Source organism: Dasypus novemcinctus, chromosome 19 (genome assembly GCF_030445035.2).
Source record: "Dasypus novemcinctus isolate mDasNov1 chromosome 19, mDasNov1.1.hap2, whole genome shotgun sequence".
Classification (NCBI taxonomy): domain Eukaryota; kingdom Metazoa; phylum Chordata; class Mammalia; order Cingulata; family Dasypodidae; genus Dasypus; species Dasypus novemcinctus.
Genome location: NC_080691.1, coordinates 18266674 through 18291350, shown reverse-complemented (window position 1 = coordinate 18291350; position 24677 = coordinate 18266674). Strand labels below are relative to the sequence as shown.

At 55.9% G+C, this 24677-nt stretch overlaps 2 protein-coding genes across 12 annotated transcripts in view; both read left to right on the top strand.

The window, feature by feature from the left end:
- CCDC62 (coiled-coil domain containing 62) overlaps positions 1 to 4608 on the top strand; it is a 36967-nt gene extending 32359 nt beyond the window's left edge. For all 11 annotated transcript variants that reach the window (XR_011646485.1, XR_011646484.1, XR_011646483.1 and 8 more), the window contains 2 exons: positions 2893 to 2982; positions 3779 to 4608. Coding sequence is in view for 8 of the 11 variants with exons in the window: in XM_012524250.4 (XP_012379704.1) it covers positions 2893 to 2958 (66 nt within the window). In the remaining 3 variants the exon portion in view is untranslated. The remainder of the gene's footprint in view (positions 1 to 2892; positions 2983 to 3778) is intronic.
- Positions 4609 to 8867: 4259 nt separating this feature from the next.
- The window catches only part of HIP1R (huntingtin interacting protein 1 related), a 30187-nt gene continuing 14377 nt past the window's right edge, over positions 8868 to 24677 (top strand). Inside the window, exons 1-8 of the mRNA XM_004455959.5 lie at positions 8868 to 9064; positions 20412 to 20475; positions 20796 to 20938; positions 21105 to 21161; positions 22058 to 22138; positions 22252 to 22328; positions 22621 to 22682; positions 24249 to 24389. Of these exons, the coding sequence (XP_004456016.1) occupies positions 8972 to 9064; positions 20412 to 20475; positions 20796 to 20938; positions 21105 to 21161; positions 22058 to 22138; positions 22252 to 22328; positions 22621 to 22682; positions 24249 to 24389 (718 nt within the window). The 5' untranslated portion in view covers positions 8868 to 8971. The remainder of the gene's footprint in view (positions 9065 to 20411; positions 20476 to 20795; positions 20939 to 21104; positions 21162 to 22057; positions 22139 to 22251; positions 22329 to 22620; positions 22683 to 24248; positions 24390 to 24677) is intronic.

Genomic DNA, 24677 nt, shown 5'->3' with positions numbered 1-24677 from the left:
TATACAGTCCCATGTTACAATTTTTAGCTTTCCTTCTAATAATATACATGACCTTAGACTTTACCTTTCAACCACTGTCATACCCATATAATAGCACTGCTAGTTACAAACACCATGATATGCTGTAACCGTTTATATTTATTTCTAAAGATTTACAAACAACCTTTATACTAATTCTGCACAGAGTAACCCTCAGCTTTCCATTCTTTACCCTTGACCTCTGTTCTAATTATTAATTCCATGAGTTTACACAATATATTTACTTCATAGTAGCTCAGTCATACAGACGCCTTTTGTGTCTGGCTTGCTTTACTCAAAATAATGTCCTCCAGGTTCATCCATATTGTCATATGCTTTACAACTTCATTTCTTCTTATTGCTGCATAATATTCCATTGTGTCTGTACACCACAATTTATTTATCCATTCATAAGTTGATGGACATCTGGGTTGTTTCCAACTTTTGGCAATTGTAAATAATGCCTCTGTGAACACTGGTGTGCAGGTGTCTGTTCATGTCAGTTCTTGATATATCCCTAGTAATGGTATTGCCAGGTCACATGGCAAATCTATAAATATATATATTTTAATTGAGATATAATTTTCTTGCCATATAATTTACCCTTTTAAAGCTTACAGTTCAGTGGTTTTTAGTATTTTCACAAAATTGTGCAACCATCACCACTGTCTAATTCCAGAACATTTGCTTTGCATCATCTTGAAAAGACAACCCTGTATGCATTAGCAGTCACCCCATTACCTCTTCCTCCAGCCCCTCTGCCAACCAGTGATCTATTTTCTGTCTCGCTGAATTTGTTGGGCAGAAATTTTTATTCAGAGATTATTGAATGGAATTCAGAGGATCCATGAACTTTGATAGAAAACAAATTATATGTAAGTTTATTTTTATTAACCTGTATTTGGAATTTAGCATTTTCTTCAATTATGAATGTAGGAAACAAACCATAGCAATATGTAATACCTGTGACTTTTCCACCTGTAGAAATCACAGATGGTTTCATAGCACATTATAGTTACTGCAGATATTTTCACTAACTCAAGCTATTAGATAATGCTAGATCTCATTATTTAATGCATTAATAAAGAGTGTGTATTATATCACAATTTTATTTAATATTTTGATCACCACTGTTAATTTTGCTATAATGTAACAGATAGGTTCCCCCAAATCACAGTGCTAGGCAAAATCATACAATAGAACATCAGGGAGTTATTGCTTAATAGGTACAGAGTAGCTGTTCAGGGCGATGAAAAACTTTTGGAAATAGATAGTGGTAGTAATGAAATTGCTCTAAAATTTTTTTGTGGTGATGAATGTGCAACACTGATTATACTAAAAGCCACAGATTGTATGCTTTGGATAGATTGTATGGTATGTGAATATATCTCAATAAAACTGCTTTAAAAAAGGTAGTGGTAATGGTTGCACACACAATATTGTGAATGTAATTAACGCCACTGGATTGGACATGTAAAAATGATTAAAATGTTAAGTGTTTTATATATATAGATATATATATCTATCTATATATATATCTTAGCATAATAAAAATCGCAACACAAGGCTTATGGTAAAATGGGATTATGGGGAAAAACTCAAAAACTTCATCACTGACTTAAAAAAAAAACAGCATAAAGGTGGTAGGACAGTTTTACACATGTTAAATGGTTTAAGAAGTACCTAACTACCACCATAAATATGACACTTGAACCTTGAAAAAGACCTGAAGTTTGTTTGTGGAAGTGGGCATCACAGGGCTTGCAGCTTTTGAGTTATTGTGAAGCAGTGGAAATTTCTTTGAAATCAGATGGTGAGTTGTAAGAGCAGGCATGGATCCGTAACTGTGATGCAGCTGTTAAGAGTTTGGGGCGGGGGGCTAGTTTTGTGTATCCCTACATGGCTCAGTTCAGCTGGGTACAGTTCATCTAGTGTTTCTTGTGGATGAAATTGCACCTTAGCAAAAGCAAATTTTATGTTATGCTCAAAGTGTTTAATTGTATTTTGGACAAATTCATGTTTCCAAAACAAGTGTTGTAGGAGAACTGTGTTTCAGTCAGAACTGCCTGGTAGATAGACTCCACTTCATCATCATGGCTTCAGGCTCTTCTCTTATTCTCTTCTTTGGGAGTTTATGTAAAATTCTTACCAAAGATATGATCGATGCTTCTCTCATTTTTATCCTCATAGCATGTCTATGTGTGTGTATTTGTGTATTTATCTCCATCACATATACATGGTACATCATACACGATCCATCATACATACATGAGAGCCGATTACATACATGTCTTCTTGTTCCACTCTGAGCATTCAAGTTGGCATCCCCAGTTGTAGCACAGAATCTGATACAGGGAATGTTGGCTGCTCAGTAAAGACCTTGAATTAGGTAGGAGATGTGCAGAAACACATCCAGGTATCCTCTCCTTCTCCTCGTTTTAAAAAATATAACACCAAACACTGCTAACTCAGCACTCAGTAGGTACCTGCAGAGACAGTACTTTAGTTGTTAATTATTAATTAATGACCATCTACATTAAAAGGTTGCCGCAGAGTATGTAATAAGACTGTAAGAACCAATTATATTTGGGCATTAGCTGATTGGCAGTTTAGCCATAATGCATATGGTAAGGCAGACAGAGCAGTCCTACTAAGAGATTAGAAAATAGCCCCACACATAAATAGGAAATCAGTAAATCTTTGTTGAATAAATATATGGATGGATAGATGGTAGTTGTGTGGAATTACTTTGCTTTATTTCATTAATTCCCATAGGTCTTTTAAAGGCATTTCTGCTATATTTGTGTATATTCTTCTTAAGTATTTTCTAGTTTCTCTAACCCCCAGGTACTTATTTGGGGATTGTTTTTGTAGAACTTAGACTTCTCAGAAGAGTCAGCTCAAAAAAGTACCCTGACAATTGAGGAAAACAAAAGTTGACTTCAATACTCACTGTGATCATGGGTAAGTCACCTTTGTTTATCTCTCCTTATATCTCGATTGATATTTAATAAGTAACTTGGGAACACTGATAATGTAGAGTCAAGGCCATGCATTTGACCTATAATCCTTTCTCTTTTGCTTGGTGTATTTATACATAACTTCCAAATTTCTATTACTTGCAAGAGAAATACAGATCAAAAGTTCTTATTCTTAATACCCTAGGGTTTTCAATCTAAGGAAGTGAATACATGGATAATAGCTTTACAAACTAGAATCTAAGTGAACATTTCAGCATTTCATCTGAATGTCTGTCTGGAAAGAAATCCTTAGATATGGTTTCAAGTTTTATAAAAAAGTATATTAAAAAAAAAGTATATTGATCCAGTAAGCACTTTCTTGGTTTGTAATTTCTTCTATAGAGCCTTCATTTCATATGCAGTTTTTTTCAGAATCCTGTTTGATAAGTTAAAAGGGGTAGTTGTTTCAGATGTTTTTATTGTAAGAATGAAAGTATTTAAAAACTTCTGCGGGGAGCAGTTGTAGCCCAAGTGATTGAGCAACTGCTTCTCACGTACAAGGTCCCAGGGATGAGGTCCTGGGTTTAATCCCTGGCCCTGGTACCTCAAAATAAAGCAGTAAACCTAGGTAGCTCCCCCTTTTCCCTTTCTCTCTTTACTGAGTTTTTATATTTATAATATTTCGTTTTACTGTATGTTGATGAAAATCAGAATGTATATTAACATATTAGATATGGATAGGGCTCACCATCCCATGCCTGTTGACCTTGATTTTCTTAACTTGTGTTTCCTTCCTCCAGAAGCAGATTGCTCATCTGTGCAGAAGGCAGGAAGCAGACATCAACACCGAATACTTAATCTTGAAAACAAAAAGAGGATTTTAATCTTTTGTAAGCAACATGTAAAAGGGGAGCAGAAACTGAAATATAGTTTTTTAAACATCTGTGTTTTGTTTTCAGGTTAACCATTTTCATGGTTAAGAAATACAAAATTTGGAAATTAAGCCTTACTGTGTGTGTGTGTGTATATATATATATATATACACACACATACACAAACCTGAAATTATGCTAAGGAAAAAAAAAGACTGTAAAGATATGGACTACAGTTAAATACTAGAGAAGCAGCTCTTTAAAGTGTGAACATAAAATAGAGAACCCCCTGCATTGGTAATTAATGGTATAAAATCCTATTTTAACTTTCTGAATTTTTTAAACCTGTGCATACATTCAAATAATAACAAGTAGCTTATCAGAGTTAGTTGCAGATATATGAAAAATCACATTCTCTTCTTTTGTGATTTTATCTCTGGACTTTGCTGTATAAATAGACATAAAATGATACCATATGCTATGCTTTTAACTGGAAAATATCTCCTTAGTGACTGACAATTAAGATCCTTCTCTCTAAAAGCTGAGTAGAGCCCCATCTTGTCTGGGTCTATAGTTTCCCCATCTACTTATACAAACAAAAGCTTGTTAGATCAACTCTTATATGCATTTTTTTAATCACTAAAGAGTAATAAAAGACTTTAGTTTGAACTTGTAATTTTTTACTATGTGCCTTTCTGTCCCTTCTAAGAGAACCAACTGATCAACTTCAGTCAATAAAAAAATTTTAATAATAAAAATAATTTTCTTTGGTTTTTTATTATACAGGAATACAATAAGAGAGGTTAGTAGCTGTAAACAGAACCTGGCAAGTTAATTTCCTCAGGATAGGAATGTTCTTTAAGCATTGCACATATCACAGTCCTATTGTACGGTTATGTAAACATCCCTTTGTTAAAAAGACTTCACCATTAATTCAGATGATTTTCCTGAGAGTGGAGGAGCCACCCCTTTTTAATTAGGGTGCTGAAAAGAGAAATTGGATGGGGTTTGGTTATGTTCTTATAAATGCTTTTCTTTCTCGGGCTGGTTTATACAGAGGGACACTGGGAAAGTTATGGTTGAGTCTGAGCTAAAGTCTGCCAAGTGGGAAACCTAAAATGCCCCTGGAGAGATTGACCTCCAGTCTGAGAACCCAAACACTAAATTCCTCCTCCTCTTTACGCTGGGTTCATGGCTGCATGCCAGTCTGCCTAGGGACCAGGTACTAATCTAGGGAATGTTTCAGGAAACTAAAGGATTTGAAAAAGGTAAGAAATTACCTTACGATTAAGTGTATTTTAATCTTTCCTGAAATATGCAAACCTAAATACTGAGCTAACTATATTATAGCTCATAGGATTAAAGTATCTACAACACTTTTTTTTTTTAATTTCTCTCCTCTCCCCCCCCACCCCAGTTGTCTGTTCTCTGTGTCCATTCGCTGTATGTTCTTCTGTGTCCACCTGCATTCTTATCAGCGGCACCAGGAACCTGTGTCTCTTTATTGCATCATCTTGCTGCATCAGCTCTCTGTGTGTGCGGCATCACTCCTGGGCAGGCCACGCTTTTTCACGTGGTGTGTCTCTTGCAGGGCTCATTCCTTGTGTGGGGGATTCCCCTACGTGCGGGACACCCCTGCATTGCACGGCACTCGGCACCACTCCTGGGCAGGCCACGCTTTTTTCACATTGTGTGGCTCTTCTTGCAGGGCTCACTCCTTGTGTGGGGGACTCCCCTATGTGGGGGACACCCCTGTGTGGCACGGCACTCTGCGCGCATCAGCACTGTGCGTGGGCCAGCTCACCACATGGGCCAGGAGGCCCTGGGTTTGAACCTTGGGCCTCCCATATGGTAGGCGGACACCATATCAGTTGAGCCAAATCCACTTCCCTGAGCCATTTTTGTTTAAAGAGAGAGAGTCTCCGTGGGCCAAGATAAAACTGGCTTGTAGCAGTTATATTTTATCATTAACATTCTCTCATTTGAAGAGGAGGCAACTCTATTGTACTATAATTGCCTGCCAGAAACTCTCTCAGCCATTGGAATAGACTCTGTTATAAGGATATTTTTAGAATTTATGAACAGACCTTTTAAATAGAAATAACCCCAAAAGAAAATCTGAATTGTGATAATATATAAACATTAAAAACAGTTTTACCCTAAAGAACAGAATTGAGAGGTTCCAGGTGATAAGATTGGTTCTGTTTATTTCAGGAAAGTGGCTGAGGATTGACACCTTGTGTAGGCTGTGTCTAACTGGTTCCAGAGTTTCTTTCAGTGGCCTTGATCTGAAACTTGCCTTTTGAGGTTAGATACCTGCAACTGGTGTAGCTGTTTTGTGTAAAGTACCTTTGTTTCTCTTTATCCGTTTGGTGACAAATTTGTTAGGGCCCATTGCAGGAAGGTTCTTCTTTCTAGGCCTGAAACAGAATAATCTTAGTAACCTGTATAATAGAGAACAGAGTGAATAAAATCAAATTAAGCCAGACACGTTAATCAGGACAGCCCCTGGTAGGTTGAAAACCAGAATAGTTTTTGTGAGGGGTTTATCAAGTGAAAGAAAGTGCACAGTAGTCAGTCCTATGAAGGAGAATTTCTGGGTTTTCAGCCAAATGCTAGCTTAAGAGATGCAAGAAATAAAAGGAACAAAATAATTCTGAACACCTACTGTACATTGGAGGACACAAAGGTGAGCAAAGCACACGTGATCCCTACTTACTAGTCTAGTGGGGGAAACAGACCTCAATCAAAACACACCAATAAGTAAGTAAAAAATGTTATGAAATAAAGGTTTGACAGTTTGTAATAGGGACATAAGCCCAGGGTGGAGGGTTCACGGAAGGCATCCCTTGTAAGTGACATCTGAACTAAGATGAGTAGATGCAAAGTAGGCAAACAGGAAGAAGAGCATCCCAGACAATAATAACAGCATTTGCAAAGGCCCTGCGGTGGAGGGGGTATGACTCATCTGTAGACCTGACTGGCCAGGATGGCGCAAGATGAAGCTGGGAAAGTTGGCCCTGGGCCAGATGGTTTGTGTGTGTCGTGGGGCATGGTGGGTATTGTAGCACACACCATTTTAGTAAGTCCCAAGTCGTGTAAACCCTACTGTTTTTCTTTTTGGAATTCCCTAAAATTAGGTCTAATTTCCTCACTCAAGTGCTTTGCATTTGTAATAACCTGGGAAAGGATTAAACAGATGGTAAACCCTTGAGATATACTGAAATGATACCCTGATTCTGATAACACAGAGACTCTCAGCCAGTCAATGACAGATTAGTGCTAGAAGCAGGTCTCCTGCCTGGAGATGCTCCTGAGAGATGAAACTCGACAATCAAGACCGCAAGGCCACTTTGCATACCAGGAATGCTCTTTCATTAAACTAACTCATATGTTTAAGTGTATCAAATAGTGGGGGTTTGTTTACTTATTTGCATTGTTGACCATTGTTATGTACCAGGCAGCCGCTAGGTGCTGAGAACATAAAAATAAGACAGGGTGGTCCTTGCCCTCCAGTTAGCTCAGCATTTCACATGCAAGCAGATATAATCATTAGAGATGTATTAGCAAAGTGTTCTGGGATCCCAGAGAACAGCCCATGGCAGGGCAGTAGCAAAAGTCATTGGCCACAAGATAAAATACAAAATGCCTGGTTGCTGAGAGCACTGACTTTGAAGGCAGGCATATCAGGGCACTTTTGACCAGCTGGTGTGAACTTGGGCACCCTTCTTAACCTCTCCGAGCCCATTATCTGTAAAAATACCACCACTGTAAAGAAGATTAAATGAGACACCGCTGGTCCCAAGCTGAGCACAGCACAGCACAAGGGAGTTGGCGCTATTATTACTAAAAGGAGGTAGTTGGCTGCTGGTGTCAAGTTACTGTGATAGATGTTTTGGAGAGAGGGGTTGTTGCATGATTTAAAAGCAGATGCTGTGTAAGCATGAAATTCACACGATAGCCTGTGCTGGGTGTGGAAGATGGAGTCTGGGAATCCGCTGGCACCAAGCACACCAACCCCTTTTGCTGTGGCCTTCATTTGACCACGGCTATTGACTAGGTTGCTGAGGATTAAAAAAGCGAGAATTCATGTAAAGGGCTTGGTCTGTGGACTGGCAAATAAACATTCGATAAATATTAGATATTGTTGCTATTTTTCCATTATTTTGGTAAAGAAGCTTTTTGGTGTTTGGAATTAGATGAAGTACGATTAATTTCTCTTTTTAGTGAAGTGAAGTGAGAGGAGAACCTTCTCAAATACAGCTTTCAAGTAGCTACTGCTTGGGCGAAGCAGCCAGGAGTCCAGTGAGATTACAGAGGGGTCCCTGGGCTCGTAGAGCTTGCAGTCTAATAGGAGAGAGAATTTTCAGGGTTTTCCCCCCTAAACGTGATGCCTCTCTTTAAAGGTTAATAAAAGTTCTTATTGCCTCTATTGGTTTCACAGCAATATTCTGATGTTTAAGCCGAGGATAGCAGAAACTAAGTCACCACCAGAGCACAGACTTGTGAGAATTTTAATTTTTTTGTTTAATTTGTCTTCGATTTGAAAAGCAAATCAATGATGATCTTTACGTCTCAGAACACCTCCTGTGCATCTCTTCGATGTGCCTGAATTCCAGCCTTCTCATAACCCTGCCAGGACCCCCATCCCCCGGCGGCATTTATGGCAGGGAAGCACAAAAGGGGGACTGCTTAATTGTATGCATGTTGACACATAAGTTCATACAAGACCAGAAAGGAAAAGTCTAGGGCGCTTCCATCGGCCAGACTCATTGAGGCCAAATTGCCTCCATGAACCAGATCCCGGGCCCGCGAGGGCAGGGGGTGTGTGTGGCCCGATTGGCCCGCGCCGCCCCGCGAGGAAGGGGAGGGATGCGGTGGTGCGCGCGGCCCGGGCCAGGGGCGCGGGAGGGCAGGGAGAGCGCGGAGCCGCGGAGGGGCGGGAGACCGGCGGCGGCGGTCCCAGGTGAGGGGTCGCGGCGGGGGGCGGGGCCGCGGGGGCGGGGCTGGCGGGGCTCCTCCCCGGGGCGGGCGGGGGCGCCGCGCGGGGCCTGGCGGTGCCTGGGCGCGGGCTGCCAGGCCGTGACGCGCTCAGTCGCGCGGGGCCGGGGCCGGAGCAGGATGAACAGCATCAAGAACGTGCCGGCGCGGGTGCTGAGCCGCAGGCCGGGCCACAGCCTGGAGGCGGAGCGCGAGCAGTTCGACAAGACCCAGGCGAGCGGCGGGCGCGGGTCCCCGGGCTCCCCTCCCCTCCCCTCCCGCGGCGACCCTGGCGCGCCCCGTCCCCGCCCAGGCCCGGGCCCCGCTCCCGGCGGGCGGCGTGGGGCCGGGGCCTGGCCTGCGTCCGCCTCCGGGGCGCGGGGCTCGGCCGCCGCCGCCCCCCGCCGCGCGCCCAGGTGACCCGGAAGCGGGCGCTCGAGGCGGGCCCAGGTGCGCCTCCGCTCGCGGCTCGGGCCGACGGGCGCCCGCCGCCTCCTGCCGCCGCGTCGGAGCCGGCCGCGCCCGGGGGCAGCGCTTTCCCCCCCGGGGACGCCCCGGCCTCTCCCGAGCGGCTGCCGGGGCCGCCGGGCGCGGCGCTCCGCGCGGGGCAAAGTTTCCCGCCGGTGTCCTGACGCGGCCCGGGACGCGGGAGCAGACCCCCTCGCCTGCTGGCGGCGGGCGCCCCCGGGGGCCCCCCGAGCGCCCGCCGGGCCAGGGTCCTCTCCAGCGTCCCCGCGCACGTGCTCCCGCCCGCGCCCCCCGCCCGGAGGCGCCGCCGTGCCTCTGGTTTCCGTTCCTTTTCCTCTCACCAACGCCTCTTCTGCCCCGGGCAGGGGGGCAGGCCCGTCTATTTGCCAGAATAAGTCAACCGAGACCCAGCCGCCTCCCCGCCTTCAGCGGAAGCTGCGGGGCGCCCTCCCCGCCCCGCCGCCCGGCGGCCCCTCACCTCGCCGCGCGGAGACCTCTGGCTCCTGCGGTCACTTTCAAAGCAAGTTGGCACACGCACCCTCCCCGGCTTTGGTTTGGAAACGAGAACCGGGGAAACCGTGCAGCCCCTGCAGCCGGCGAGCTGTGAGAAGCTGCCAGAAACCCCTGGGCTGGGAGGGCTTGGAGCTGACGGGCGCCCCCTGGCCCCGCCGTCCCCGGACCCTCCTCTCGGGCCCACGGCGGCTTTTCAACCCGGACAGCCGGTCATGAAAACCAAAGTGGCTTTTAATTTATAAAGTGGTTGACTTAGCTAATTGGGGCTGGAGCTTGTGGAAGGCCGAGGAGAAAAGCTCTGTGGGCAGAGAGGGCCCAGGTGTTGCCAGGGGCTCCCCTCGCTCACTGATACTTAGGTGTACCCCCTGCTCTGGGAGAGACACCCACAAAGTCGGCCCACTGCTGCGTAGGGGAGATGGAGGCAGGATGCTCCAAACCCAGGGCGGCAGCAAGCGTCCCTGAGAGGGCTCGGTGGGCGGCTGCTCTGGTCACCGCGAAGGGGGCTTGTCGGTGTGGCTTGCTCTGCCCGTTGGGTCCCAGGCTGAAAGCGTCACTCGTGCTGAACAGCTCTCTAATGGGTGACTATGACACGTCTCACCCCTGCCAGGGCCCCCCTCTCTGGAAAGGTGGGGTTTGGTTTCCGCGCCGGGAGTAGCTTGCCTTCAGAGTGACTTTAGGAGCAACGTGAGAACGGGGTTTTGTGCCCGGTTAATATTTAATTAGATCCTTCCCAGAAACAAATCGAGTGAGCTGCCACCCAGGCCCCGCTGCGGAAAGTGACCCGGAGAGCCGAGATGGCTGCTCCCAGGTGCTTGCGGGGACAGAGAGCAGCCCAGCCGGCCCTCCAGCCCCTCCGCTTGGCCGCTGGCCCACTGCCCCAGAGCCGCGTGGGGCGGGAGGGGTGCTCAGTCTTCTAGGATTTACGTCCTCGCCAGCCTGCCAGCTGGTGGAGAGAAGCGCCTGCATGTCCCGTTCTTGACAGGACACACCCTGTTTGGCAGTGGTCTCCGGGGCTGGCCCTCAGAAGTGCTCAGCGTTCAGGAGCGTGTCCAGAAAGCTCATCTCTTCCTTTCTTCCCCGGGACGCTGGCCTCTTCGGTGATAAAACCCCTTTTAAGAGTGGAGGCGACAATTTCAGTGGCTGTTTCTGTGTGTTTGTGGCTATTTCAGTACCTGTGCCCTGAATCTGAAAATTGCCTGTGCCACCAAAAAAAAAAAAAAAGTGTCGCGGAAAGCAGCCGGCAGACTGTGGACCTGAGCTCCTGGCCGTGTCCCTGGGCAGGTTGCTTGACTCCCGAAACTGTTCTCTCATCTCTAAAATCAGGGCTGACCCCATCTACCTCGCGGGGCCGTCGGAAGGTCTGAGAGGCCAAATAGTGGGCCCCTGAGACAGCCCATCCTGATCCCCGGAACCTGTGAGCGCTGGGGTCACAGGGTAGAGATGTGGTAAGGTGGCAGTCGGAACTAAGATGGATAAGCAGGTGACGGGGTCCGGAGAGCAGCTAGGGTGGTCCAGGTGGACCTGGTGTAATCACAAGGGCCTCGAAAAGGGAACAAGGCATTGGCAGCAGGGCAGGAAGAGTGTGTCGGGAGAGACCTGTCCTTGCCGGCCTGGACCATGGAGGACGGGGCCGAAGCTGGCAAGGGCCGGGGGGGGGGGGCCTTCTCCCCTCGGCCCCCAGGAGGAGCCAGCCTGGCCGACGCCTTAATTTAGCCCAGTGAGGCCCACGTTGGACTTCTGCCCTCTGGGACTGTGACAGAATAGCTGGTGTTGGAAGCCACCCAGTTTGTGGTGATCTGTTGCAGAGCCAGCCGTGACCAAGTTTGGTGTGTGACAGGTGTAGTATCGTGTCTGCCACATAGCAGGTGCTCAGCAAACAGTCAGTGGGGCCTCCTTCTCCTTTCCCTCCCCCCCATCAAAGAAAAAATTTCTGAACTTTGAGGACTGCTGCAGACCTCCCACTAGAAAACAAGCCCATGGATTAGGTCTCGGCTTGGAAATTCTGAGCTTGAACCCTGCTTTCTCCTCATCCCTGAGCCCCTTTGCTTCTGTGACCTCAGTTTCCCCTTCAGGTAAAGTCAAAAGTGTCCGCTCAGGTCAGTGGGAGCCCAGTGGGTGGGCCTCACGTGGAGAGGAGACGAGCAAAAGGGCTCAGGCTCCAGGGTTTCCGGGCGAGGAGCTGTGGGAGGGGAGCAGCATGGGGGAGACGGCGCACGGGCCCAGCTCCCGGGCCAGAGCCACCGGTGCTCCGCAGCCTGTGGACCCCGAATCTTGCAAAGACCGACATTTATTGACCGGTTAAATCAGCACTGTCCAGTACAAGCAGGAAACAAGCAACACGTTATCATGTAAAATTTCCTAGTAGCCACCTGAATAGTGAACAGAAACAGGCGAAATTTTTAAAGATTTCTTTCAAGGAGCTTAAGCTTGAAAGACCGTCGTCTGGATGGGTGGTGCAGATGCAGAGCAGGTGCGGGGGGCAGGGACAGCGCTTTGTTGGAGGAAGACGGTCGCACCCCACCTCGGGGAAGCGGCCTGGCCCTCCGCCCAGTTGGCTGTAACCTCACAGAGCACCAGCATCCCATAATGACATTGCTTACCTGACCCAGTGCAGTCAAACTATACCTTTCACCTGGTAGTCGGGACAGACAACCGCTGGTCGGCTGTTGTGCATTCTTGTGAGGTCTTTGAATCCCTGTGTGCATCTGATGCTTCCAGGACAACCACGTTTCAAGGCTCGGTGGCCTCACCTGGCTACTGTAAGGACAGCGTTGTGCTAGAATCACCTGGGAGCTTTTTTTTACACACATCAGTGCCTGAGCGCCGGAGATCCGGGTTGATTTGGTCTGGATTCGGTGTGTTTTTAACCATTAGAATTTCCCTAGTAGGGAGCACACAGGGCACAAACGGTACTCGGGCATGAACTTGACTCTCTGGTTCAACGTGGTTTGAAAGCTGTTTCTAGATCTGCAGTACTTTTCGGGGCTCCTGTATTTTGCACCTGCTGGTCCCTCTGCCCTGGCTGCTGGCCCCTGTGTGTCTGCCCCCGTCCCTCCCAGATCCCTTCCGGCCAGGGCCTGCAGTTACTCTTTCCCACCTTTGCTCTTCACTGCACCCTGTCAAAATGATATTGTAGCACTCCGAGTCGCTAGCCCCCTTCTGGGCCATCTTGGCTTTATCTGTCAAAGAAAGTTGACAAAATTTAAGCGTCCCCAAGGACCTGGGACCACGGGGAGGAGCCAGAGCACCCCGCCTCTGTCCGACCGTTCCGTCGCTGTTTTGGGGCCGACTGTAAGCTCCCTGCGGGTAGGAGCGGGTCTGTCTGCTCGCAGTGTCCCCGCGGCAGGCAGGGTGCTGGTGCCAGCCAGTGAACTTGAAGGGGACAGAAGTGGCCAAACTTCCTTCCAGAAAGGAGAGGCAGGGCTGGACCCACCACCACTCAGCATCCTCCTTGCTGCGCCACCCACCCGCTGCTGGCGAGGCCGTGGGCAGCCGTGGGGCGAGAGCAGGCCGTTCCCCGCCAAGCGCTCGGCTGCTTCGTGCCGAGGCACCCTGCGCTGTTCTGCGGCGTCAGGGTGGGGATGGGTGGAGCTGTCCTCCGTGGTGACACAGTCATGGGGGCCGCAGGCCTGGAGAGTGCGGTGAAGGCAGAGGGACCGACGTGAGCTGTCCCGTGGTTGGGAGCCAGGCCATCCGGGTTCAGCTCTTAGTTGTGCAGTTTTCTAGCTGGGTGACCTTGGACAAGTTACTTCCTCTCCCTGTGCCTCAGTTTCCTCAACTGCATAACGGGGGTGCTGCTGATACCTCAGCGAGGCTGAGGATCTCCGAGTTAATAACTTAAAGCGCTCCGTAAATTATATGCCCGGCATGTCGTAAGTGTTGAATGTCAGCTGTTAAGTTGTGTACAGGAAAGCAGTTTGGACTGAAAGAAGTGGAAACAGTGTCCCCAGCTGGGAGGGACAGCATCGCTTCGGCTGTTTGGAGGAGAAGCAGGTGTGTGGCAGGGCTGGACTGGCGAGATGGACGGCTGCTCCTGGGAAAGCAAGCGGCCGGTCCACGTTGCAGACGCTCTGTCCTCACCCAGCTCTCAGCGCTGCCGCCCCCACCTCTGGGTGACGTGCCCTGGGAAGGCAGCTGGGGGCGGCCCCCACTTCCTTCTGGGGAGGGAGGCAGTGGAGACACTCATCCTCGCCCCTGCCCGAGGCCAGCGTCCCAGCCGGCGGGGCTGTTTGTGGATGAAACCCGAGTGGCCGCCGGATCCCAGCAGCTGGCAGTGGAGACCCGGGAATGGAGTGGGGGCCGTGGGACTGGACAGGCGGCCAGCTCACCTGAGAGGCCGGCCCTGCCCCTCCACCGGGAAACTCCTGTTTATTTTCAGGGTTGACTCAAGTGTCACCTTGCATGTCAAGCCACCACCAGCTCCTCCCGCCCAGGCCTCCTGCGCTTCCCTCGTTCTAATTACACATCAGGACACTGTTTATCTGTCTCCCACAGTCTGCCGAGCTGGAGCCAACAGAACTGGAAGAAGTGGGCAGGTGTCGGCTTGGCGTATTTTTAGAGATGGGACCAGGGAGACGGGGTCACAGTTGCCCTCCTCCCCAGCTTGTTTGTAGCCACAGGGGCCACTTAATGCGAGGCCCTTCTGGCAGGGACACCGGGTGGGTGGGTACCCAGTGAGTGCTGGCACCGGAAGCCGACGACCTTTCCTTCTCGGTCACTGTCTGCTTGTTGGGATCTGAAAGCCCCCATGCCCCCCGCTCAAAGGAGAAAAGCCCAGTCCAGGTGGGGTTGTTTTTTCTCTTGTGGAAATAAACGGGGAGCCCCAGCTGCAACAGGTCTGTGAGCCCGGCCTGACTCAGCCCCTGACCTGCAGGAGGCGCAGGTCGGTGCAGTGCATCACCAGGGCCACGGCCGGCTCCAGAGGTGCAGCCCAGGAGTGTCACCCACAGAGCCTGGGGGAGGAGGGCTTGGCCGGGCTGGGACGGGATGGAGGCTGGCGCGAGCCAGCAGCCCCCCACCCCCATGGGCTCTCACACCCATCCTCTGGAGGCGACAGCTCGGCTTTCCGGGTGCCTGAAAGGTAGAATGACAGAGAGCCCAGGACCCTGCGGCACCGAGGGACGTTGAACTGGGTACAGCCTTGCTGCCTCACTGGCACTCAGGGGACACCCGCCCCCACCCGCCTGTCGGAACGAACCTGGCCGTGAACTCCAGCCAAGCTCACTGCCACTTTGCATAAGACACGTCCCCGCCCCCGCGATGGAAATCCCTGTTTGCTTTCATCGGCCGCCTTTGAGGTTGCAGAAGCCTTGAAGCGAGACCTCCCTCTGTCCTTCAGGCAGCTCTTGAGGCCTCGCCACGTTACCAGCGTCCCTGTGCCCCAGCTCTTCGAAGAAAGTTTTTGTCCCTGGCAAAGCCACCGTTAAACGTGGTGATGCCAGCGAAGGAGGCTCGAGGCTGATTCATTTTCAGCCTGGATTTCAGAAATAGCATTCTTCCTGCCATTAGGTAACCCTGTTCAACTCCAGCGGTTAAATTATTAACTGCGGAAGGAGATACTTGCAGCCGAAAGGGCTCTGGTTCCTTCAGGTATTCACTCTTTCGTTCGACAGATAAGAGATTTATCAGCCACCAGGCGTTGGTTTGGGCCCTGGAGTTGGAGCAGCGCACACGACGGGGCTGGGGGCTGACGGGACAGACGGAACAAGCAAGGTCATCCCTGGATGAACTTAGGAGGAGGCCCTACAGCGTGGCTGCCAGGGAGGGCCCCCAAGAAGCCGGAGCATCTTTTGGCTGCCAGCTGGGCGACGGGAAGCTCGGGCTGGGCCTGCCGGAAGGAACCGACTTGGCGTGGCCGGAGAGCAGAAGGCAGGCGCGGCCGGAACGTAGCGGGGGTGTTAGACGAGCTTTGTGCACGAGGTGTTCTAGAAAACCCGAAGACTTTCCAGTCCTGCTTCTCAGGGAAACCAAAGTCCGGGAAGGGGCGGCGTGGAAAGCTGAGCATGCACCTGAGTCGGGCTGGCTTCCTGGAGCGGCGGCCTGCAGTGGCGGCGCTGAGCGAGAACTGCAGCCGAGCGCGTCTGCAGATGTTTGGCCTTCGAGGCGTGTCGGCTCCTGGCAAGGAGGAAGAAAGGGGTTTCCCCAGGTCTGTGTCCCGCAGACCTCGGTGCAGGGCAGAGAACGCCGAGGGCTGCAGCTGTGACTTTCCAGAACGCTGCGGCCTGCTGCTGTCCCTATGAGACCCTCCTGCGCCATCCTCAGGGACCCTCCCCCTGCCCACCCCCCACTCTTCCCCGACAAGGCTTCCAGAGCTCCCCCTGGCCCCTTGTCCGCGCAGTGCACGGTCCTGGGGAAGGCTGGTGGCAGGTTACTCGAGCAGCTGCGGATCTGCGGCCCTGGCCGGGCCCAGCCCCCAGCGCTGGTTCTGTCTGCACCCACTGCCCCGGGCTCCTGACCCCTCAGCGCCCACTGCAGCGCCTTCTGGCCCCTGCCCCTGGGAGTCTCCTTCCAGGGACTTGTGCCTTTGGCAGCTCGGGGCCCCTTGGGCGCCCGCGGCCTCTGCCAGCATGGGACTGGCTGCGCTAGACAGGCAAGGACAGCCGTGCCCGCAGGTGGGGGCGCTGGCCTGGCCACATACAGGGCTTTCCGGGGATCCCCGCCCCGGCGGCAGGACAGAAGACGCCCACGAGGGAGCCGGAGTGGGCTGAGGTGAAGGCCAGGGCTGAAGGAAGGGGGGAGATGAGCGCAGACCCCCGGGGCTTCTTGGCCCCGCCTTCCCCAAACCTAATGTCCTTACACCCCGTGGGTTGGAGCAGGCCCCCAAATCCAAATCTGATCCCTGCTTGGCATCAGGCTGGGTTTTCCGTGCTGTACTGGCCCTCGGGGAGCTGGGACCCTGTCGTCGGACAAAGGACGGTGCTTGTGTGGACCCTGGAGAGGTGCGGGACTGCGGCGCTCGGAGCTCCACAGGGAAGCCACGGGGCCTGGTGGCCTGGGTTCGAATCCAGCCACTTCGTAGCTGAGGGACCTGGGGCAGGTGCTCAGCTGCGCTGCGCCGTGGTCTCCTCTTCGGGGTCAGCAGTGGAGGGAAGTGTGACGATCCAGTCAGCAAGTGCTCGGAATATCGCCCAGCCGGGAAGAAGTGCTCAGTCAGCAGTTTTTATTACTGCGAGCTTGGGCAAGCAACCGACCTCCTTAAACTTGGATTTCCTCCTCCGCCTCCTTCCAGGGCTATTTCCTGAGGATTGGATGAGATAATGCCGGTCAGCAGCGCCCGGCTCGGGGTTGAGCTTGTTAGACGTTGGGTATTTTATTACTTTATCTTACGGTTAGGTGGTTGAGACCAGTTTGTCTTCGTGGCATATAAGACAAGCTTTATGATGCCGGAAGGTTCCAACCACTGCTAGCCCTCAAGCTGGAGCTCTTCTCTCTGCCCTGGTGAAGTTCGGCCCTGTGCCGGGCTAAGAAGCAGACGTGGAGAGCGGGGGCTCCCCCAGGGCACGGGGCGTGCGCCCGGCAGGTGTCCAGCCCAGCAGCGGCAGCCCCGGTGCGCGTGAAGCTGCCCTCCCGGGCCGTTTCCGGTCGTCCACGTGGACGTCCTCTGGTTGGTGTGACGCGGCTGGAGCGAGACCTGGGCGCCAGGTACAGCGCCGCGGCAGAAGCGCGCGGGCGCACGGGCTGGCAGTCTCAGCAGGTTCAGCCCGAGCCGCCCCCTGACCCTGTTGTCCTCACCTGTGGATATGCCCCCAAGAACCGGAAGAGGGGTCCACACAGAAACGAGCCTTTGTGGTCGCGTCATTCACAGTGGCCAAGCGGGGGGCTCCCCGTGCCCGGCAGCTGGTGAGCGGAGGAGCAGTGGGCTTCTCCAGTGGGGCGTTACGCAGCCTCGGCGCCTCGGAGGCACGAAACCGGGCCCACCTTGAGTCCATCTCCAGGAAATGTCCAGAACAGGCATGTTGTCCGCAGGGAAGAGCAGGCGAGCGGTGGCCGGGGGCTGGGGAGTGGGGCGTGACGGCTCGGTGGGCACAGGGTTTGCTTCTGGGGCACGAAAATGCCCCGGAATTAGGCGGTAGCGATGCTGTGCATCAGCCTGAATGTCCTAAGTGTCCCCGCCATTTGCTGTAAAGTGATGAAATTTATGTGACTTTTGCATTGGTAGCATTGAAACAAAGCAGGGTGCTTCCACGGTGAGACCCCCCCACCCCCCAGCAGGGCAGGCAGGGGCCCGGGAGGCTGTTGCCGCCTGGTAGAAAGAGCTAGAAAGAGCGTGCCCGGGGAGCTGACAGACGCCCACTGTGAGAGCACTGGGCCTCCTTGTGTGGCCCGCCCACGCCCCCGCCGCCGCCACACATCTGCCACGCCGCACAACGGGGCCGTTCACGCGGGAGGAGGCCCCGCGGGACCCCGCTCAGGCAGCGGGGGGCAGGGCACGGACAGGGCCTGCTGAGTCGGGCCCCACCTGCCTTCCTGCGCCCCTTGCCTGCCCTCCCTCTCGCTGAGCAGGTAGACCAGGGCTGCGGCCAGCGGAGGGATGGCGAGAGCCCACGGCGGCTGTGCCCACCCTCCAGCCTCACAGGGCGCGGGGCAGACGCAGGAGGGCGGTGGCTGGCGGAGGCAGAGGCAGGCGGTTTTAAATGGGGGGGGGGCCGGAAGCCCCACTGAGGGGATGCCCCATGAGAGAGCCAAGAGAAGGGGGAGGGCGCCAGTCAGCGCGCGCTCCTCCTGGAGGCTGGTGCTCCGCGGAGCTGGTGTTTTCCCTTCTTCTCCCCCTCCCCTCCTCCTTCCCCACCCCCTCTGCCCACTCCCTTCTCCCCCATACCCCCCTCCACAGTCCCCTCTACCCCCATACTACCTCTCTTCCTTCCTCTATTTCTTTTTCTCCCCTCCCCTCCCTCTTCCCCTTCCTTTCCCACCGCCCCTCCCCTCCTTTCCTCCCCACCCCCCCCCAGCCCACTTGTCCGCGGAGCTCTGTGTTGCTGCCCTGGGCAGCATGGCCAGGAGGGGGTGGGGGTGGGGTGGCAGGAGCCCCGGGTGGAGAGGAGTTGCCATCTGCCTGGGCACCCCCTGGAGGGGGAGGAAAAGGGAAAACGCAGGCTCCCTGGTGTTCCCTGCCTGGCCCCCTCCCTCCCCCCTTCGCTTGGCCCTCTCTCACGGGGCACCCCCCAGTGGGGCTTCCTGCTTCCCCATTTAAAACCACCTGCCTCTCCTGTCAGAGGACTTGGGGTGGCCAGGGGCCTGTCTGGGTGTGGCTCTCGGGCCCCATGCGTGCCCTGCTCACCAGGGTCGGCACGGGTGGGGGCTACACAGGCCCCGGAGCGCCCCCCCCCCCCCCAGCCCTGGATGCCGGAGGCTCCTGGGCACTGCCACAGGCCATCCTTCAGGACCCACGTGCTGCCGGGCCCCCTGCTGCCACCTTCCTCAGCGCAGCGCAGTTGCGGCCACCCGGCGCCGCCTCCCCCTGCAGGAGGTGGGAAGCCCACCTGGCGGCTGGGAGATGGCGCCCCTAGAGGAAACCTCCAGAACGGCCGGGGTAACAGCGGGCGCCGGGGAGGGAGAGTGGCCCCGAGGTCCCGGCGCGCGGGAGGGGAGGTCCGCCCGGAGGCTGAGGGCACGCTGGCCCCGAGGGAGCACAGGGGCGGCGCGCGCCCTGTCCGGGCCTGGGGGTGCTCCCTGGGGACAAGGTGGCCACCGTGGGCTTGGGGCCTGGGGCGAAGGTGGGGGCGCCACCCTCCGCTGCACCACCGCAGGCTCAGCAGACACCAGCTGGACAGACCTGGGGGGGCGGAGCCACCTTGGCTGAGGTCTCCAGGTGAGGGGGACAGGCTGGCCTGGAGCAGGACGGCCCGTCTGGGACCCCCCCCACGCTGGCCCGCACCCAGTCCCGGAGGACCGACCCGCCCAGCCAGGTGCGGGGCCGGGTGCTCCAAGGGGCTCCTGCGCCTGCCCCCGGGCGGAGAAACAAGATGCCTTCACACCGGCTGCGGGGCCAGACTGGCTGCGAGCGCGCGGGGGGGGGGGGGGGGGGGGGGGGCGAGCGCGAGCGGAAGCAACCAGAGAGGCCGCCTGGGGGACAGAAGCCTGGGAGGGGGCACTGCGAGCGGATCCCCCCCCTTCCCACCAGCTCTCAGGAGCCGCCAGGGGGAGCGGGGGTGGAGCCAAGCTGGGGTTTCTGTCCCTGCCCCGAGGCGAGGCAGGCCTCTGTGGCGGGCGATGTGGAAGGCCCTGGGTTCGAGTCCTGCTTCTCGGTGGAGTAGCACGGAGCTCGAGCTTAGGCCACCCATCTGTAGTGGGGTCACAGCTCTCTCGGGACCCAGAGGGTCGTGTCTCCCATGGAGAGCACGGGCCCTGCTGGTCTGGGGCCAGGGGTGACCTCCTTGGTACCCAGCTTGGTAGCTCGGTGGCCTTGAGCCTTAGGTGAAGCGTCTGCTGCCGTGTCGGGTGGAAGGAAATCCCGCAGAGGTGTGCTTGGCGCAGGCTGGCACAACGTCCTCGGCCCTCCCCCCTGCCTGCGCCTCTAGCCGGGCACGTCGGCCCCCTCGCCGGCCCTCCCCGCGGCCCTCCCCATGGCCGCGTCTGACCTCGGCCTCTCTGTCCCGTCTAGGCCATCAGCATCAGCAAAGCCATCAATGCCCAGGAGGCCCCGGTGAAGGAGAAGCACGCCCGGCGTATCCTTCTCTGCCGCCCCGACCCCTCCGGCCCAGGGAGGAGGTGGGAGGGGCCGGGCCGGGTCCCCCCTGACCCCTGGCCTCCTCCTGGGGGGTTGGGAAGCGGGGTGCCCGTGGTGTCCGCCGTGGCCGTGGGTTCACTCAGGCGGCCGATGGAGCATCCCCTTCACGGAGGCGCTTCCGGCCGGGGGTGGGCTCCCCAGGGACCCCTGCCCCGCTCCTGGCTGGAACCCGCAGCTCTGCGAGCCGCGGCCGTGGAGCCGGAGCGGGCGGTGCCGGGGCAGCCCCGTCCCCGTCCGTCCTTGGCCTTGACCGCGCAGGCATCATCCTGGGCACGCACCACGAGAAGGGAGCCTTCACCTTCTGGTCCTACGCCATCGGCCTGCCGCTGCCCAGCAGCTCCATCCTCAGCTGGAAGTTCTGCCACGTGCTCCACAAGGTCCTCCGGGACGGGCACCCCAACGTGAGTGCGGCACCCCTCCTGCCCCCGGGCTGAAGGGGCGTCCTGTCCGCGGGGCCCGCCTGCCCCCTGCCCCCCGCTTCGGCCCTCCCCCCGGCGTGCCGGCTGGGGTGGGGGCAAGGGCGTCGGGACCCCTCCCGCGAGCTGCTTCCCACTCCCCGTGCTGCAGGTTCTCCATGACTGCCAGCGGTACCGGAGCAACATCCGGGAGCTCGGGGACCTGTGGGTAGGTGCCGCCAAGTCCGGTGGGTGGCGCCTGGAGTTCAGGGCCCCCTGGGACCCTGCGGGTGGGGCTTCCCTTCTTCTAGAGCAGAAGGCTGGGGGGCGTCGGTCAACCCAGAGTCGCCCACACGGGCTGGTGCAGCAGGTTCCAAACGCAAAACTAACGGACTCTTGGGCTCCCGCAATCACCCGGCCTGCCCACCCTGGGAGCCGGGAGACGCTGCGGTCCTGAGCCTGAGCCCCGGTTCTCGGGGTGGCGGGGGAGGCCCCGTGCAGGGTGCGGGCTCCTTGGCAACCCCCAGGCGGGCAGTCGACGCTGCTCCTGTTTCAGCCAGCGCCGGCAACGAACGCCGAGGGCCCTGGGGAGCGGCGTTCCCTGCATCCGCCCCAAACCTCCCCGAATCGGAGGCCCCTCGGTGGGGAGCGTTTCTGTCCGCCTCTGTGCTGCCGGTGCACCCCCCTTTGCGGGGTGGGCACAGCAGGGCGCTTGGCCCCTGGAGGGTGACACACACGAGGGGCCGCCAGCTGGGGGGGCGCGGAGGGGGTTGACGGGGCATCAGGCTGAGGCCGCCAGAATGCACCTCCCTGTCCGCACGCCAGCACTTTGAGTAAAATGTCCCAGCTTGGGCTGGCCGCCTGCCCTGGGACAGAGAGCTCTTCTCACAAGGGCCTCTTTGGGAAGAAGGACAAGTGGCAAGATAAGAGCGCGGGAGCCGAGGTTGTGGAGGCCCCTAGGAAAAGAAGAGTTGGGGGGGGCCCGGGGCGAGTCAGTGAAGGGCTGGGCGGGTGAGGGCGGGCCTCAGCTCCCCCCCTCCCTCCCTCTGCCTTGGTTTCCTTGTCTGCCCTGACGCGTGCCCAGGCGGTCGGCAGGGCCGGCCCTCACCGAGGCTCTCCCCACAGGGGCACTTACACGACCGGTATGGGCAGCTGGTGACCCTCTACACCAAACTGCTGCTGACCAAGATCTCCTTCCACCTCAAGGTAGAGTCCCCAGGGCGGCCCCCAGCCTGCCCAGCTCGTCCCCCTCCCCTTTCTCCACTCCCAGGCCTGCCAGGGGCAGGGGCTGCAGCTGAGGGGGCGGGGTTCCTCCACAGCACCCCCAGTTTCCTGCAGGCCTGGAGGTGACAGATGAGGTGCTGGAGAAGGCTGCCGGGACCGACATCAACAACATGTGAGTCCCTCGGCACATGTGCCGTGCCCCGGCGTCCTCATCCCTCCTTCCTCGGTTTCCCTGTTTGTCCCTAAAGTATTTCAGACCCACGCGGCAGCTGTTTGTTTGCTGGTGCTCGAGCGGCTGAACGGATTTCTAGGGCTGAAGGGCACGTTGCCAGGACACGAGGCCCCACTTAAACGACGGGGCGTGCTTGGCGTCGGGGGCTGAAGGATGCGCCCCCGCCGTGTGCCCGGCAGGGGCCTGGTTTGCCGGCCCCCGCCATTCGCCTCCTTCCCTTTCCTGTCCTCAGCTTCCAGCTCACGGTGGAGATGTTCGACTACATGGACTGCGAGCTGAAGCTCTCAGAATCAGGTGAGCCCCCCGGCCAGAAGCCCCGGGGTCTGACAAAATCCCCCGACTGCGTGGGGATGAGAGGATGCGAGAGGCGACGTCAGGGCGCTGCCTGCTGGGCCAACCTGGCCTCCTCGCCTGCCCCTGCCCCTCCCGGGCACCTCCCCACCCCAGGCACCAGGGCCTGGGAGGGTGGTCAGCTGCCCCAGGGCAGGTGGATGGTAGGGCCGGCGAGCACGGGCTGCGGGCACGGCTCTGCACCGCCCGTGCCAGCTTCTGCTGTAATGTCCCTCTGAGTCACGTCCGATTTCCCAGCCCAGGCCGCTGGACAGGAAGTCCCAGAGGGCTTACCCTCCCAGTCTGGAGAGGCAATTGTTTGGGGTGGCAGCTTCCAAACAGCTCGTGGGTGACTCAGTGGCTCCCCGCGAGAGGAGCAGCGAAAGCCTTTTTAAGGAAAGCTCTCCAGGAGTTAGAAAGGGGCAGGCTGCCGGCCCCCCCAAGTTGCCAGGAGGGGCAGGTGGAGGACCATGGGTCCTGTGAGGAGGGGCCAGCTTGGGGTGGAATCCTTGGTGCGCCTGGGAGGCTTCCACAAGGCAGCCCCCTGGCTGGGAGCCGACCCCCCGGCCCCTGCCCGGCACCGCCCTTGCTCGCCGGATCTGCTCCTGGGCTCACCCAGGGCTTCCAGCTCTCGGCAGCCCCTGAGGGGCAGCGTCCTTGATGCTCCCGGGGAGAAGGGGCTGCCTGGGCACACAAGGGGATGGAGAGGAGACACGTCCCCATGTGCTCCTGGGGAGGGACCTGGAAAACATTTCTTGAGCAAAAGCAAGTTGCAGAAAAATGTTTACACGCACATTTAGCCCTGGTGCTTTGGGTTTTGGTTTTATTCAGAGGAAAATTATTTAGACGTTACAAGTATATGGTTATATTAGTAATTAAAGAGTAACCTGGAGAAGGGCAGGGGTAAAACTTAGCTGCTGCTTCTCACCCCCTCCCTCCGGCCCCACCCCAAGTGCAGTAAACCAGGAGACTTCCAGAACAGCCATCCCGGCGTCTGTCCCTCGGGGCACCGCGCTGGCAGCCCCTTCTCCCCGGATCTTCTTGCGAGATCTGACGAATGGCTCGCTTGTCGGGGCAGGGGAGATTGACTCGTGGGTCAAGTGAGGTTCCGGGACCTTGGGGTCTGCAGAGCCCAGTGCTGACCCCACTGCTGTGGCCTGGAGCACGCCCGGCGGGGGGCCCTTGGGCCCTGCAGCCTCTTCCCTTCCCTGACGCTCAGCCCTGTGAGACCTGGGTGGGGACCCACCTGCGCATCTCCAGCACCGCGGCCTGGTCAGCAGGAGGCAGTGACTGGGCCGGCCTCACTGCCGCCCGCAGCCTGAGCTCAGGCCGTGGCAGTCCTCGGGCCCCCCTGTCGGGGCTGGGAGCACGTGGGTGTCTGAGAAGCTTGAGGACCATCCTCGCGGGGTCCTTGTGGCCATGGGTGGGGTCACTGTTGGCCTGCCTAACTCGGCCCAGGCCCTGGCCACCGACCCCGGCCACCGACCCTGGCCTGTGCTCACGCCCTCTTCCTCCTGCCCCTCCTTCCAGTTTTCCGGCAGCTCAACACGGCCATCGCCGTGTCCCAGATATCCTCAGGCCAGTGCCGCCTGGCCCCGCTCATCCAGGCCATCCAGGACTGCAGCCCCCTCTACCACTACACCGTCAAGCTCATGTTCAGGCTGCACTCCTGTGAGTAGCCCGGCCCCTCCCTGCCCGGGCGCCCGAGGGCAGCGGGAGCCCGGGGAGCCACGCAAGGGGGGGCTTGTATCCATCAGCATTTACTGTTAGAAACGAGCTGAATCGGAGGAGCTTGAAAAATATGAATTAAAATAATAATAAAGCCGCCCGAATGGCCGTCAACAGACGAGTGGACACGCACAGCGTGGCCTCTCCCTTCGACGGGACAGTATGTGGCGGGAGAGAGGAATGACGCTCCGACGCGTGCGACCACGTGGATGCGTCTTGAAAACCTGTCGC